Source organism: Phalacrocorax carbo, chromosome 12, assembly GCF_963921805.1.
Source record: "Phalacrocorax carbo chromosome 12, bPhaCar2.1, whole genome shotgun sequence".
Lineage (NCBI taxonomy): Eukaryota > Metazoa > Chordata > Aves > Suliformes > Phalacrocoracidae > Phalacrocorax > Phalacrocorax carbo.
In genome coordinates this window covers 8,185,005-8,200,134 of record NC_087524.1, presented here as the reverse complement: position 1 = coordinate 8,200,134, position 15,130 = coordinate 8,185,005, and the positions used below count along the sequence as shown (strand labels likewise).

General features: G+C 41.1%; 1 protein-coding gene across 6 annotated transcripts in view; it reads left to right on the top strand.

The window, feature by feature from the left end:
• Nucleotides 1-15,130, top strand: part of BTRC (beta-transducin repeat containing E3 ubiquitin protein ligase) — a 119,094-nt gene that overhangs the window by 47,894 nt on the left and 56,070 nt on the right. For 4 of the 6 annotated variants that reach the window (XM_064464012.1, XM_064464009.1, XM_064464011.1 and 1 more), the window contains 2 exons: nt 1,441-1,518; nt 14,174-14,263. In XM_064464012.1, coding sequence (XP_064320082.1) covers nt 1,441-1,518; nt 14,174-14,263 — 168 coding nt within the window. The remainder of the gene's footprint in view (nt 1-1,440; nt 1,519-14,173; nt 14,264-15,130) is intronic. The other 2 variants (XM_064464013.1, XM_064464010.1) reach the window with 1 other exon arrangement.

Sequence of the window (15,130 nt, the reverse complement as noted above, 5' to 3'; positions counted from 1 at the left end):
CCAGACCAGCAAACCTGAGCTGCCTAGGCGGCGCCTGATCACGCACCACTGCAGTGGGCACACAAGCACACTGCTCTTCTGATGGCTTCCCGCAGTCTGCTTGCTTTCTGCTAGCCCTGCTCTGCCACTCTGGCTGTTCGCAGGGCCCAGCTTCTCCTTTGCCAACAGATGCCACTTCTGCCTCCTGAGGTGTCGGGCTGGAAGCTGGCTCTGTGAGAAGCTGGGCAGAGCCGTGCTCAGTGAAGGACAGGTTATTTGGGGGACGAGGGGGGAGAGGTACAGAATGCAAACTTCTGCCATAATATACATGCTCCTGAGCTTGTCTGCAAGTAACTGGAAAACCACCCTTTTCCTGGCAGAGCTCTCCCTAAGCAGTTTTTCTGTATCTCTTTAAAACCTGTTTAGTTGCTTACTACTGAATGCCTGGGATTGTGGCCTAAGGCTATGAATACTGTGGTGATCAAACTGATTTTCGATGTGTGTGTGGGATTCCCCCAAAGCTGGCTGTCATTACTCTGTCAACACGGCGGCTGAATCCATGCAAAGGAACGCCGTCTTCCAGAGTAGCTGACTTTGGCAGTGAGGACAGCATTCCAATTAACCAAATGTTTTCTACAGACTGTGCATGTCCTGAGATAAACTAAAGACTCTCTTTACTCTAAAGCAAGTAATAACTGGTTTTAGTCATGAGGTTAACAGGACAAAACTCTCCTGGTGTTCTTCCTTACTCATGCTGGAAAAGCCTTCGTATATCTTCTTGTCCACCTTCTCTTCTGTTACTGATGCTCTTTTTCTGGAGGTGGCAGCTTGAGTTTTGGAGCATTGGTCTTTCTAGAAATTGTACATGTATGTAGAGTCAGGGGGCAGGAGTGAAAAACATAGCCATGATATCATATGCTATCTAAACTTTTTTTTTTTTTTTGAGGGATCTCCTGACAACCTCTTTTACCAGAATTCAGCTCTATCATAATTTCTCTTATGATTTTTGGCCGCCAAGCAGACTAAGTGCAATTAATAATTGTTAGGCACATTAAAAGCATCGGGGCACAGAGAACAACAGTTGCACCCATTAACAACCGTTTGTTTTCAAGAGGTTCCACTGTTTTAAATAGTTATTCTGGGGTGTTCAGGAGCCCTGGTGTTGCCATGCTCATCCAACCACCATTTCAGCTTTTTAAAGTGGCCGTTATTGGTAGTTTCAGAATAAATCCCAAAGCACAGGCTTCTTCAACAGATTCCTGCACAGTGGTGCATTGTTGTATTGAGGAGGAGAAATTCTTTCTCTGCCATAACAAGTTGTTTGGCTTAAAAGTACAAGTTAGCCTCCGGTATGTGTATGCGTAAAATACTACAGTCTGCGTAGTACAAATATTGTTTCTTTTCTCCTCGCAGAGTAATATTAGGGATAAGAACTGAATTAAAGCTTACTTTCTTTCACAGAATTCCTCTGAGAGAGAAGACTGTAATAATGATGAGCCCCCTAGGAAGATCATTCCCGAGAAGAATTCACTTAGACAGGTATGTGATCAGTCTCTTTAAAAATGCAATAAAACTTTCTAGCTATTTGAATCCTTAAATGCTTCTGGCAGCTGAAGTCTGACTTGTGCTCATAGAAATCCTTTCTTTTCTCCTTTGAAGTCTGAACAAGTGACATTTTACCCAGCAAAATCAGACACACAGATTTAGCTTTCAGGAGAGTCCGACGACCATTGGAATAATCTCCCCTGGGAAGTGGTTGACTTGGCCACGTTGGACACCTTTAAGGGTTGTCTGGACAGGGTGCTGGGCCATCTTGTTTAGGCTCTGCTCTTCCCAGAAAGGTTGGACTTAGATGATCCCTGAGGTCCCTTCCAACCTGATATTCTGTGATTCTGTGACTCTTTCTAAAGAAATCTAGATTCTGCACAGTGCAGTCAGCTGTGACTCTCTAGTTTTACCTTTCTCCATTTGGCGTTCATCAAGACCTCTTCAGCCTTTTCTTCTGTAATCATTCCTGTCTAACTTCTGGTATATTTTGCCTTGCTTCAGATCATGCGTTCAAGAATCTCGAAGTGTCCTAGAACAGTTAAGCTTTTCATTGCCCTTGAAGGTACATTTTTTCTGGGGTGATGTCCAGGTTAATAACCTGAAAAATGACCTGCTTTTGTTTCTTTAACACTCATAAATTACTAGTGAGTAGAAAGGAGAAGCCTGATAAAACATAATCTGTTTGCCTTTTATATATAGTAAAGCAAACTTCTTACCAACTCAAAACAAATGCTTTTTTAATCCCTGTGGTCAAAAAAGGGGGCCCGGTTTGTGATTTCTGGGGGGTTTAAGTTGGATTTAGTGATTTCAGATCCTGCTTTACATAGCATCTTGCTCTTTCTTCCCACTGCAACCTTCAGGCAGCAGAAGAAGCAAAAATATGTCCATGCCTCAGCTGCCTAAGTTTGCTGCCTGGTGTAGCAGAGTAAAACAAGTGATGAGGGTGACTTAGTGAATACCCCAGGCCACACATTGCAGCAGCTGAGGAACTGGCACATTTTCTTCTGCATCTCAGCTACAGGAGCAGCAGTCTCAGGTAGAAGAATAGGGAGGTAATACACTGCCTCACTGCTGTGAACTCCAAGAGGAATTGTGGGTCAAAACCACGGTAAAGAAATACCTTTTTGATATAGAGTGTGTGTGTTCAGAGTTGGTTTTGTGAGCAGTGGTGGGGTGGATTTTTTCTGTTTGTTTTTGGGTGGTTTTTTTCGTAATATATTATTAGGAGTGCTTGATTTTGTGGGAGTAGGTGTCATGTGAAGGACTCTCTGTGGCTAAGACAGGTCCATCTACCAGACGTGGTCTGCGTAAGTCTTTTAGACAAGAGGCAATATGCTGTGATAATAAACGAGGTCCCAGATATTGCTGAGATGATTACCTTGTAGAATTGATTAAATACATTACACCAACCGTAAAATGTTTCTGGCATTCAGCAACAAACAAGAGCTAGAGGAAGAGGGCAAAGCTACTTGGTTCCTACTGTGTATCCCCAAGATGGTTTTCTGGTGCACTGGGTACCTTGCTGGCTGGTTTTTTTCATCTTAGAGTTGTCTTGTTGATGGCAAGGCTCCAGGTTCAATAAGAAAAGGCGTATATCTCTTCTCCAAGAAAAATTGTGTAGTAAGAGATGTTAAGTCAAAAGGAACACAAGTTACCTGTCCTGTGCACCTTCTCATCGCACTGAGTCCTTCCTCATGATTATTGGTTAAGGGGAGACAAATATTCACGAATAGTGTTATATAGATCAAGAAGGTATGGTTTCCTGAGTTGAGTTTCCTTTGTTATGTTTCAATCTGCAGAAGTATGCTTAGTGTACAGGATCTTAGTGTCTTTCCCACAGGCCCACAATTCATTGTAACCAAGGTGCGTAGATACCTATAATAGACCTAAAAAACCACTTGTACTCTACAAATATTCTATATTGGAAGTAATTCACATGGACATTGTGCACGACAAAGATGGTTAGCTGTGTTTCAGGATATTGTTGAGATGTTCTATCAGTCTCCACCTTTGTGTTCAGTCTTTACAGTGACAGATGCAGGACAAAATCCTTGGGTCTCCTGATTGCTATCTGGAGCCTTTTGTGATGAAAACAGTGTTTGTGGACAAGTGCAAGATGTAGTCTGAAAGCAAGTGTTGTCTTTTCTAGATCATAGGAGGTGGCTGACCATGTTTTTTAGCCTGTGGTAGAAGGAATTCTGGTTCTTCACGTAGGCATAAATAGAAGCTGTCAGTGCATTTTGGAAACTGATTGCTCCTCTCTTAGTGATGGACAAGCAGCAGTGGGGAGTTTTCCAGCTAGGTGCAGGAAACAGACACATATACAGCCATGTGCTTTCTTCTGTCCTAATCAATGAGTAGAGTGATACTTACTGGAAAGATCTGCATCTCCTCCAGGAACATGTGCAGGGTGGCTAGCCTGTCTTACATCTCTCCAGACTTTGTAAAACCAGAAAGATCTGACCTGCAAATGCTGTCATAGCAGTAATACACAAGAAGGGCTGCATTCTGTACTAGTACCTTAGTGGAAAGATACTAACTTGGTAAATATTGAGTGTACAATTTCATATTTTCTATCCTTCCCTTAAGGCACTGCTGTTAAAATTTTATTATTGGGGAACATGGACCCACATGCACATGCATGTGTATGTGGGGAGAGGAGAAGTCTGTACACATATTTAGTACTTTTTCGGTTAGTTTTGGAAAATTAATGTGATGCATCAGACCACTTCAAGGGAACTATGATGTCTTGACATGTTCAGCTGCTGACAAGATTAAGTAAAGGTGCATTACCTTTTCTTGCCTTGTTTGTTGTGCTGGTATGCAGCCTTAGCCATAAATATTTTCTCAGGTGGGTTTGTGGAACAGACATACCAGAAGATGGAGCTAATAAGAAGGTGTAATGGTTACTTAAGCATCTGAAGTTATAAACAGGGGCTGAAGACATCCATTGCTCTCTGCTATGGACCTCTTACTAGGAGAAATGCGATTCTTCTGTTGATTAAAATGGGTTTTGGAGAAGGGAGTCTTCCGAATCTCAACAAGTGGAGCTGTCCCCTTGGTGTGCTGGAAGTGGGAGGCATGGCCTCTCTCAGGTGCATGTGGGGCAGGAAGGCAGGAGAGACATGGAGCTTAGCACTGGGAAATGAAATAGAAAAAGGCAATGAACTTGACACTGTTGGCTGGAACAGTGAAAAGACCTGAGCTATGACAGTAAGGATGCAAACATTCAGTTCTTGTAGAGTACTTGATCTGACAAAATTAAATTTTGAAGGGGTAAACTGAAAATCATAGTGTGAAAACACTTCAGGAAAAAACAATGACAAGTGGCAAAAGTTTTTGGCAACTTTATTTAAGCTAACAAACGAATTTTCACACTGCAAAGTTATAAATTAATTTTAATAGGCTGATCCAGATGGTCCATTTGGAAAATGGATAGCTTGATCTGTTGAAAATTAAACTAAATTTATCTCTCTCATACTTCAAACTGAAGTAAGCGTGAGAAGAGTGCCCATTAAGTCCAGCTCATACAGATGGACCAGCAGGTCACACATGGGACTAATCTGATTCATTTTAAAAATAAATGCATGAGTTATTGAATCAGGTTCCTGTTTCAAGACCTGCGTGTGAGCATGTGTGTGTGCGCGCCGCCCTTTCAAAGGGACTCACAAATGCTTCAGTGCCTTTTTAACCTGTGTGTTTCCATTTTAATTCAACTTCCTTGCCAAAAAACATAATTAGTTTTCAGTGCCTATCATTTAGCGTTAGACCCAAACACTAGATTGATTAGGTCAGGCATTTGTTATTTTAAGGGCTATGTCTCCATTCTTCATTTATGAAGAACATGAGCTCAATAGTCTTGTGGGGAGAGCCGGCCTTTAGAAACTGTGAAGGGGAAGCTCTCTGGGGGCCCCTCCAGCCTTTTAGCTTCTGGGTGTTTTTAACAGAGCCATGAATGCAGATTTGTAAATTTATTGCAGTGCCATCTGGTTTTTTTGCAGGAACCGTATTATTGTTGGCTCGTATCTGTCTATTGTGGTGGTCACTCCCCAGGAGCTTGCCCTCATAGTCCTAAGGAAAGTGATGAATAGTGGGGGTCAGCATGAATAGGTCACAGGGCAGCTGTCCGGGGCTGCCCTGAACTTGATTACCCCGCTGGTTTTTAAAGAAGACAGGCACAATGCAGGTTGTTTAAAATCCTCCCTCCCTTCTCTTTGGTGGAGCAATAATGAAGTGCCTTTTGCTGCTGTGGTTTGTCTGTGGGCGAAGGTGCCTTGTGGGGAAATGCTGGCAGCAGCAAGGCTGCTGCACCGAACCTCCTGCAAACCTCACGTTGGACTCTGTTGTCTTTCTCTAATCTTCCAGATGGAAGTCCGGGGGAAAAAAATCCCTGTCTGTTACCCCGTTCAAACAGGCCCCATAGCATTTTCATGAATTTTCCCTCTTACCATTTTGGCACAGAATATTACCTCAATTTATTCTTATGGTTTTGAGATCATTTTGTAAAATTACATGTAGCACCTAAAACATGCTCTAGGTGCTATTTCAAAGTTAAAATAGGCACAGTCTGATCTTAAGAGTTTAAAGCCAATACACAAGCAAATCGTAAGAAGCAGAAAGCGGTTAAAGAAGGGAGAGCAAAGGAAAGACAAACAGTAGCAACCGTCAACCGTTTACTTCCAGCTGGTAGCCCCATCCCACTGCTTAGGGCTCCTCTCCAGGGGTGTTTCTCCTCCTCAAAAGTATTTCTGCTGTGCAAAGTTGAAGCCCTCCTTTGACCAGAGGGGAAGGTTTCGCAGTGGGGAGGGAGTAAGGGTGCTTCAGCTCCCTCTCCTTTCTTCCCTTTGGGGAAGACGCTGCAGTTGACATTTGACTTCTGTTGGAGAGCTGGATGAGGCAGGATGTACCCGGTCTGTAAAGCTATCCTGATTACCTCTTCTTTGTGCTATTAATCCTTGCTAGTAAGGAGTGGCTGGCTGAAAAGCCTGCTGAAATTGCTAGAAGTACATCCTTAATCTAACTTCTAAGATTATTATTTCTGTTTAATTTTTTTCTTTATTCTCAAACAACAACAAAAATAATTTCCATTCCTCTTAATGCACGCTAAAAAACTAGCCAAGGCGGGTTGTACCAGAGTCTAAGTTACAATGGGAATGCCGCCTTGCAGCAGAAAGGCCACTGGGCTCTTTCAGCATTAGTGCTAATAGGAATCTGTCACCCCGCTGCATTTCTGCATTCCTCTGTAATTGAGTAAATTGCAAGTGTTGTCTGCTTGCCCCTGCCCTTTATGTCCATGTCCACTTACCATCCGAAGAACGTGGGCAGTGATAAATAAAGCACTGAACAGGGCTCTCAACTCTTTGAAAGCAGCGTGTTGCCAGCCCCCTAGTTATATTTCTTTAAGTGTTTATGTTTTTCTGTATTCTTTCTCTTGTGTGGCTGGAACCCTGGGGATCCAAAGCCATGAGAGAGGCCAAGAAGCTAACAAAGTAGCTGTCCCCTTGTTAGCTTGTTCCTTTCTTCTTTAAAAAACAAGATGAAAACCATCTGGCTCAGGGCATTACATTTTCCTCCCCCATGCACCTCTATAGATGAAGAGTTTCACCTGCAGTGAGGGTTTACATTGATTAGGGAGGGAGCAGTAATTCAAGCCTCCATCCACTTCAGTGGTACTTTGCAGTCTTTAAAGGTGCTGACCCATTGAGTTAAACTGTCAAGGGAGGATAAAAAAGGATCTTCATCCCGGGAGGTAACAGCTGCCAGGTTTTCAACACCTTGCACGCTGCTGGAAAAATGTCACAAATTGTCAATGGAAAGAAAAATCACTTGGCTGCCATCTTCCCTTAATGACATGCCTTATAAAATGAAAGATTTACGGGTTTAAAAATCAGCAAGTAGCTGTCAGGAAAAAAATATCCTGAGGGATTCTGAACAATGGGCCCAACAAGATGTATCCCAAAATACTGCGAATAATGCATCCAACTTGGAATAACTGGATCTGACTGGGATGACCATGGTTATGTTTGCACAGTGGGACAAGAGGGAAGTGAAAGCAGCAGCAGCACAGAAGTCTAACGTTACCACGTCTGTATTTAAAAAAAAAATAAAAAAAATCTGATTCATAAGCCAGTGAACTGAGAGAAGACATACTGTATTTCTGCTCTTTTGAGGACAATTTGTTTTCAAGCAGCGACCAGATGGCTAAATACCACGACATTTCCTTTTTCTTTTTTTTTTCCTCTTCTTTTCTTTAACAAGAGATCTGGTTCTTCTTGCTCTTTGTTTTTGTTTGTTTTAATGCTTTTAGGTCGCTGAACAACCCCGTGGTGTTTGGGCATTGTGGCATACTTTTTTTGTTTCCCTCCCTGTGCATTGATGGATGAGGAAAAAAGATCTTCAGCTCTAATGTAATTTCAGATAACAGGCAGATTGGAGTAAGGCTTTTTGTTTGTATTGTCTTGAGGTTTTTTGTTTTAGGGGCCTCTTTTTTTTTTTCCTGTTTGTTTTAGGTAAGTCATTTTAATTGTACTGAGTAATTAGAAGGTACACACAGCCAAGGGAGCTTTGTTATGGTAATTGCTCAAGAAAACCCACTCCCCAACTACCATTGCCATGTGTTGAGACACGTCTTCCCTCTAGTGGCAATATTAAGGACTCTGGCTTTCACAGTCGGCAAGGTGTAATTGCAATATGACAAACTGTGCTTTAGGGAAAATCCTGTAATGATCTAGTTTTTTGTTTGGCTAGTCTTTATTTTGTCTTGTGACTTTCCACGGAGACTAGCCTTCCCAAGGCTGGACTAGGGATAACAAAAATTTCGTCTTAAGAAAATAATCATGGCGAATCCTGGGTAATGTCTTACAGCTTGACTTAATTCTAGTCATCTTTTTAATTACCTGCTTATAAAAACGTTTTTAAATTTGTTGAGATTACTTAATTCTTTCAGAAGAAGCACCTCATTTGAAATAAATAAATAAATTGCATTTATTTTAAGTAGTCCATGTGAAAGACCTTTAAAGGGTAATTAATGCAAGTCTCCTAAGACTCTAAGTAAGATGAAAGCGATCTTTCCAAATCTGCTGGAGTGATTTGTTTATATAACTTCCCACTTCTGCTGAATTCTTCTGAGTCTAATAACTTTTTTTCTAACCGCTTGGCAATTTGTGCTTAGCTACAAAAGCCCTTGTTCAAAAAGAACAGTTTAATAATCTTTTCCCTGAAAATGACTTGAAGGGAGGGTATGGGTTTTGTCTTTTTGCTGTGTTTTTATTAGTGTTATCTTTCTCTGATAAATCATGTAATTATTAACTATTGGGGGGGAAATCTTATTGAACTCCTGGGTTGCAGCTTCTATTAAAAAGTGGAGTTTTGTTCAGGGACTGGGGATTCTTTGAATAAACGGCCTAAGAAATGGATTTCAGTTGGTGGAAAAGCTGCACGCGTGTGCACATACACCAAGTTCTGCCTGAGGTTCAAGGCTTCAGGTTGGCATTCAGCGTTAGTCCAGAGCTATGCAGACAAGAGTAGAAATGTTTATGTGTTTATGTCAGAAAGCAAGATCATACTTTCTTTAAAAAGAAAAATGTAACCAAAGACACTTACAGAATGAGATCAGATACAGCTCTATCTTTAGTGAACCATAGTCTAGCATCTCTGTGGCATTTTAAGCTTTTGGCTGAGAGTGAATGCAGCTTTGTGGTTCCCCTGCTTCTGACATGATTTGGTGCTGCCATATATTTGTAGGGGTGGGTTATGTGTTTTGTTTTGTGTTTTTTGTGGGTTTTGTTTTGTTTTTTTTTCATTAGAGCTTGTTTTGCTATAGGGCTGCTTAACACTGTTCTCAAACAGCTTTTGCAAGGTTAAAGGAATGCAGCTTGGTAACAAGTTTGTGTCATTTTAAATATATACCTCCCAGTAAATAAGGAGGAGCCTTGCAATCAATCCCTTTTAGTGTGTTATATGTTTCACCTGACAACTAAGCCCTCTATTGATTAACCATTACTTTGTTAGATAATCTCATGTCATTGAAGCCACTGTAAAAATTAAACTCTTTAAAATGTTTTACCCTAGCAGCAGTGCGAAAATTGAAAACTTGTTCAGAATTACAGCCAGCTTCCACAAAGAGGGTAGTTTTCAACAAACTGGTTTATGTTTGCATGCTTTATATGCAGTATAAAAACATATTAAAGCACTCCAACGCAAAGCTATCTGCCTGTGGCGTTGCACCAGGCTACCATTTCAGACTGCTTTTCCTTGGCGAAGAAACCTCATCTTGATGAAAGGTGAGGAGAAACTTGAACAGTTTTGGTGCAAATTAGATAAGATTCATAAAAAGGTTGAGCTTTAAAGGTGAGCTTGAGAAATTTGCTTTTCTGAGGGTTGGTTCTGGTTTTGAATTTCTTGGTTTTCTTCCAGGTTAGTTAATGTTCCCATAGGCATCAGAACAAACCAAAGAAGGTACTCTGATATACCAGTGTAGCATGAGACACCATCAAATGTTTCACCTGAAATGTAGGACTCTGCATTATTACTTGATGATATGACATCCGTTCTACTTCGTTAGGTCTATTCACTAGTAACTCTTAGTGTACGAACACAAATATAACAATACCAGATGAAATCAAATCTCCAAGTCCAGCAGTAATCTTGTGTCTCACAATAGCCAGCAGCTGCATGCCTACAGAGGAATGTTAGAAGAGGGCAGCCAGATAGTACTACCTTCACAATATATTCTCCCAGTTTCTCATGACTTGACTTCATGAGCCAGATGCAGCTTTGCAGCATTATCAATACGTTTCCATTGAGACCTATTAAGTAGAGTGACATTACCTCTTTTTTTCCCCTGGACTTTAAGGCAGAACTAGGCTTTCATCTGTGTTTTTGCTTGAAACCTTTTAAAACATATTGTAGAACATGCACATGAATCTTCTTTACCCTTTTTATTCATCCCACAAGGCTAATAATGCATTCTTCTGTGAGAATATGAAAATAACAGCAGAAGAACTTTGTAACTTTGTGAACATAGTAATGGACATTGAACTGAAGATCACTGTATGTTTTATTCTCAAATCTGCATCCTGATGGGTTGAATCCATTATACGTACTCCTTTTAATTTTGGGGGTTTTTTTTCCCCCCCCTGCTACTTTTATTGAGAAACAAAGAGCTGCTGAAGGACTAAATGGTCATCAGGTAATTTGGCACTTCATGTGTAAAAGTTGATTCTCACAGTAAAAGCATGTTCTTGTCTCCTTTCTGTGGCTGAAAAGTTTGGGAAGGGGGGATTTAAGTATCACTGGCATGTTGTGAAAGGGCAGAGAGGTACTGAAAGCATGGGAATGCCCAGGTGAGTCAGACCCAACATCTGCTCATCCAGTGCTGACTCCAGCACTGTCAGTGGAAGATGCTGTTGAATGAGAGCAAATGGGTCTGGCCACTCTCTGCTCCGTTCCCCTCCCGCTCCTGCAGCGTCTACTGCTGTTGCACTAGGGATGTCTGGGGGATATCTCTGCCGAGTACTCTGTGGACCTGCTGTCCGTGAGTTTGTTTAATCCCTTTTTCTGCATGCTGATGTTGTTACTCTCCATGGTGTCCTGGGGCAGTGAGCTCCACAAGGTCACTGCCTGCTGTGTGAAGAAGTGTTTAATTTTATCTGCTTCAAATTTATACTCTACTAGTTCCATCAAGTGTTGCTAGTCCTGGTATTGTGGGACTTGATGAACAAGTTATGCTGGAAATTCAGTTGGTGCTGTTCACACTAAGATGTACTGTGTGGATGAAAATAATAAAAATTAAGCAATACATTCAAATAATCATTTGCATCTACATTCTGATGTACAACTTTTGAATAGTGGAGCTTTGTTCTCAGAAGGTTCTAGGGTTTTTAGATTTAGCATTTAGTATTTCACATTGCGTATTTGGATTGTCTGCTCTTTCCCATTTATAAATGTGAGAGAGAGCCTGTGGTAAGCCTAGATTTTAAAAAGCTGGCTTGCTACCAAGTTTTGTGCATACCTGTCTTGGGAGGAAAAAAGACTGACAAGATCTGAGTTTGGTTCGTGGTTCAGTTCACGGAGCCACAGGCTTCCCTGTTGCTTTCAGTAAATTGTTTTTGTGGCTGAGCTTTTCATCTGCAAAGTGGAATTAGTAGCTTTCTTCAGTCAGGGCTCCTCATGCAGAAATACTGCTACTGGAATTTTAGGAATTAAATTGCAAATGAAAGAAGTTGCAGATTTATGATAAATGTGTTACATTACACAAAAGTAAACAATGAACAAAGAATCATATAAACTTTACATGGGTTTTCATCTTCAAAATCTGGTTGAGTTTAGCATGATACTTATAAAATGAGGTTTGCATGGTGTTGTCCGAACGCGAGTACAAGGCAGATGGTGTCAAACTTTCTGTCCACCAGCTGGGTCGCTGCATCTGAGCCACAATTTGTTATAGTTTATGCCCTTCTGGTCTTTCTTTTGAGGAGAAAGTGCTGTGCATACCAGAGCAATGGTTTTATGATGTTGGCAAACATTTGCAAGAGGCTAAGTTGAGTCCATCAGATTTCTGTTTGCTTGTGGCCTAAACGCAGTTTGAATCTGAACCTCCCCGGCTGAAAGATGCACTCTGTTCATCTGCACGGCACTTTGAAGGGATTCATATGTTGGAATTCTTCTGTTTCTCCTTCTGGATACAGAGTCAGAAAATGCTAGTTCACTGCTAGTTGCAGTAGATATCAATGTTATAACTTGTAAGCAGATCTGCTGGAGTCAGGATATTCTGCATTCCTGTCTGTCACTGGTTGTTTTCTGGTTAGAGAGCTCACTGAGAATGAAAACATGAACTGCTAAAATGATTGAGAAGATAGGGCTTCTGTGCTCCTTTTTGTTTCTGTTTCATGATGAACTTTAAAAGGGGTCTGTAAAGACGTAAGGTGGAAAGGACTGCGATTTCCTGAATTTCCGCAAGAGTGTCTGTACTGTGCCAGATCAGTATGTCCCATGGTGGGGCAGTAAGGAGTGCTGAATAAGGATCAAAAGAACTTCGGTGAATAACGTCATAAACGGATCGTGAACACTCGGTTCCCATCAGTCGGTGCTTAGTGTCTTCCTGAGCTAGAAACTGTATGGAACACCGAGTTTGTGGATATATCTCCTATCACTCAGCATAACTCCCTTTTCATTTCTTTGGATTCTTGCCTCTGATGTCCTTTGCAATGTGTTCCTCTGCTGGTTTGTGTGTCGCTACTGCCTGCATCTTGCGCAGTCAGGCATGTGGCAGAGGGGCAAATAGGGGAGATCATTCGTTTGGTGCTTAGCGCTGAGGGAATCTGGCGCTGATGATGTAGCTTTGGAGCAGAGGGGGAGAGGTTAAGAGCGCTTAGTATACTAGTGTTGCACGCAGGTTTTGTAACCTATGGCAGGTTTGGGGTTGAATTAGTTTCAAATCAAACAAAGGCAAATACGTAGCAAGCCCTGAAAGAAGGATCTTTATAGATCACCAGTGAATATTACAGGAAGAGAACTGACAGGAGTTCGCTACAAATCTTTGTGCATCCTCACCTTAAGGCAATCTTAAAAATACCATGGATGTTAGTATGTTTTACTGTAGTGCTTTTGGAAATGTCTTTCAGCAAGTTTAATTTCATTCTCTTTCAACCTGCTTCTTGGGTTTTCCCTACGTAACTATTTGAGGTAGCAACATCTTCTCTGTGGTCCACTTACTACTCTTGCAACAAAGCAAGTTTGTGCTTGCTTTTGGTCTGCCACTTTTGCTTGGGAGCAGTTTTCTGTAAATGGTGACAGGCACTGGGGTTTTAATCCAATGCTGGAGTTCTTAGGTGCTACTGTGCTGCTACTCCTGCTAGAAAATGTGAGCTTAATCAAGTAGTACTTAAAAATATGTTGAAAGCTGTGGGGGGACACGACACCTCCATTAGAAACTCCTGAATTCTTCAGGCATCTTAGTTTAAGTAGCCAAATCAACCAAAGTACAATTTTAAGCACACTTCATAAGGTCTGTTCGTATACTGCCCTTAAAAAAGGGGGAAACTATGAGTGAGGTGTTCTGCAGAGACTCGAAAGTCTGCAGCCTCAGCTGAGGGTCCTCTGGGCAGTACAGTGCGTGAGTTAAAGAAAAAAGACATTCTACTTTAAAAGAAAAAGCTTTCCAAAATTGGGAGAATTAAATTGAAGTGAGATGTGGTCTACATTTGCTCCCTTCTTTTTATAACCTTTGTACTGTCCCGGTGTATTTTTACCTGATAAAGACGGGATGTTTATTAACATTTGACATTAGCTACGGTAACTAGCATATAGAAATCCCCTTGCTTTAGTTGCTCAGTTATGCAGCATTTTGTGAAAGACCAAACAACTGAGATCAGATATTTTTTTCCTTTTTCAGAAGAAAAGAGGATAAAAATATTTTTATTTTTTTCTTTGTATCTCAGAACTGTAAAATTGTATATAGCTTCTCAGAGGACACGCATGCCCTCAACATAGGCTTTCACTGTAAACTAGTATATTCTGGTTCAAAACATTTACACCTTAGGAAAAAGGTAATGTAGTAGAGTTGTTGTGGGTTCCTGTGCCAAAAATGTGGTGCCTGAAAGAAAATCATGTTCTTCTATTCATAACAATTTTAATCTTTCTGCAGACCTACAACAGCTGTGCCAGACTGTGCTTAAACCAGGAAACAGTATGTCTAGGAAGCACTGCTATGAAGACTGAAAATTGTGTGGCCAAAGTAAGTAAGAGAACGGCTTTGGTTTTGAGGGTTTTTTTAGCAAATTGTTCATTGTTAATAAAAAAACAAAAGTTGTTGTTAAAAATTAGTTAGAAAAAAATATTTAATCAGAAAGCTAGTATTTTGGGTAGGCTTTTATTCTTCTGCAGTGTAGAGTTTTCAGACTTACTCTTTTTTTTCTGCTGGAAATGATTACTTGAGTCCTGTGCTATCTAGGGTTGAAGGGTTCATTCTGCTGATGGTCTTTTCCAGTGGGATGACCTATGCCTGCCATGTAATTAGCTGTGGCAACTTCAAATGATAATTGCCCAGATATATGCTAAAAATATTCCATGAGAGCTCTTTGTATCATGGTTCCCTTTCTTAGCTACCAGAGAGGAGGTGCAAAAAGAAAGACCTTTCAATTAAAACGCAGTGAACGCTGTATTTAAGGGAACGGGAGAAGGGAGATGTGGCAGTCAGAATGGTAAGAAAATGGATATATTAGCCCAACAGAGAAAGGTCATTCCTTGAGGATTGTAGTAGATGCAATAGGAAAAGATGAGGTGCCATTAGCCACCCTCTTTTCTTAAGATTTGGTGTAGCTAGAGTAAAATAACATACATGCAGAGCTGTTTGTGAATGGAAAACATTTGAACCGTGATGCAATATGTATAGAAGGGCTGTGTGAAGGATGCATTTAGCCTTGTGTAAGTTTTGTATTTCCACTGAAAGGAAGTTCAGAATGGGCATGCAGGACAGATCAGTGCACGCAGCCATCTGTTACCAAAACCAGCTGGCATTTTGTTGCTCCTCTGTCACCACAAACCTGACCACTCAAAAGCCTGTTTTCTCTTCCGGTTATTTATTCCTTGATCTTCTTGAAGT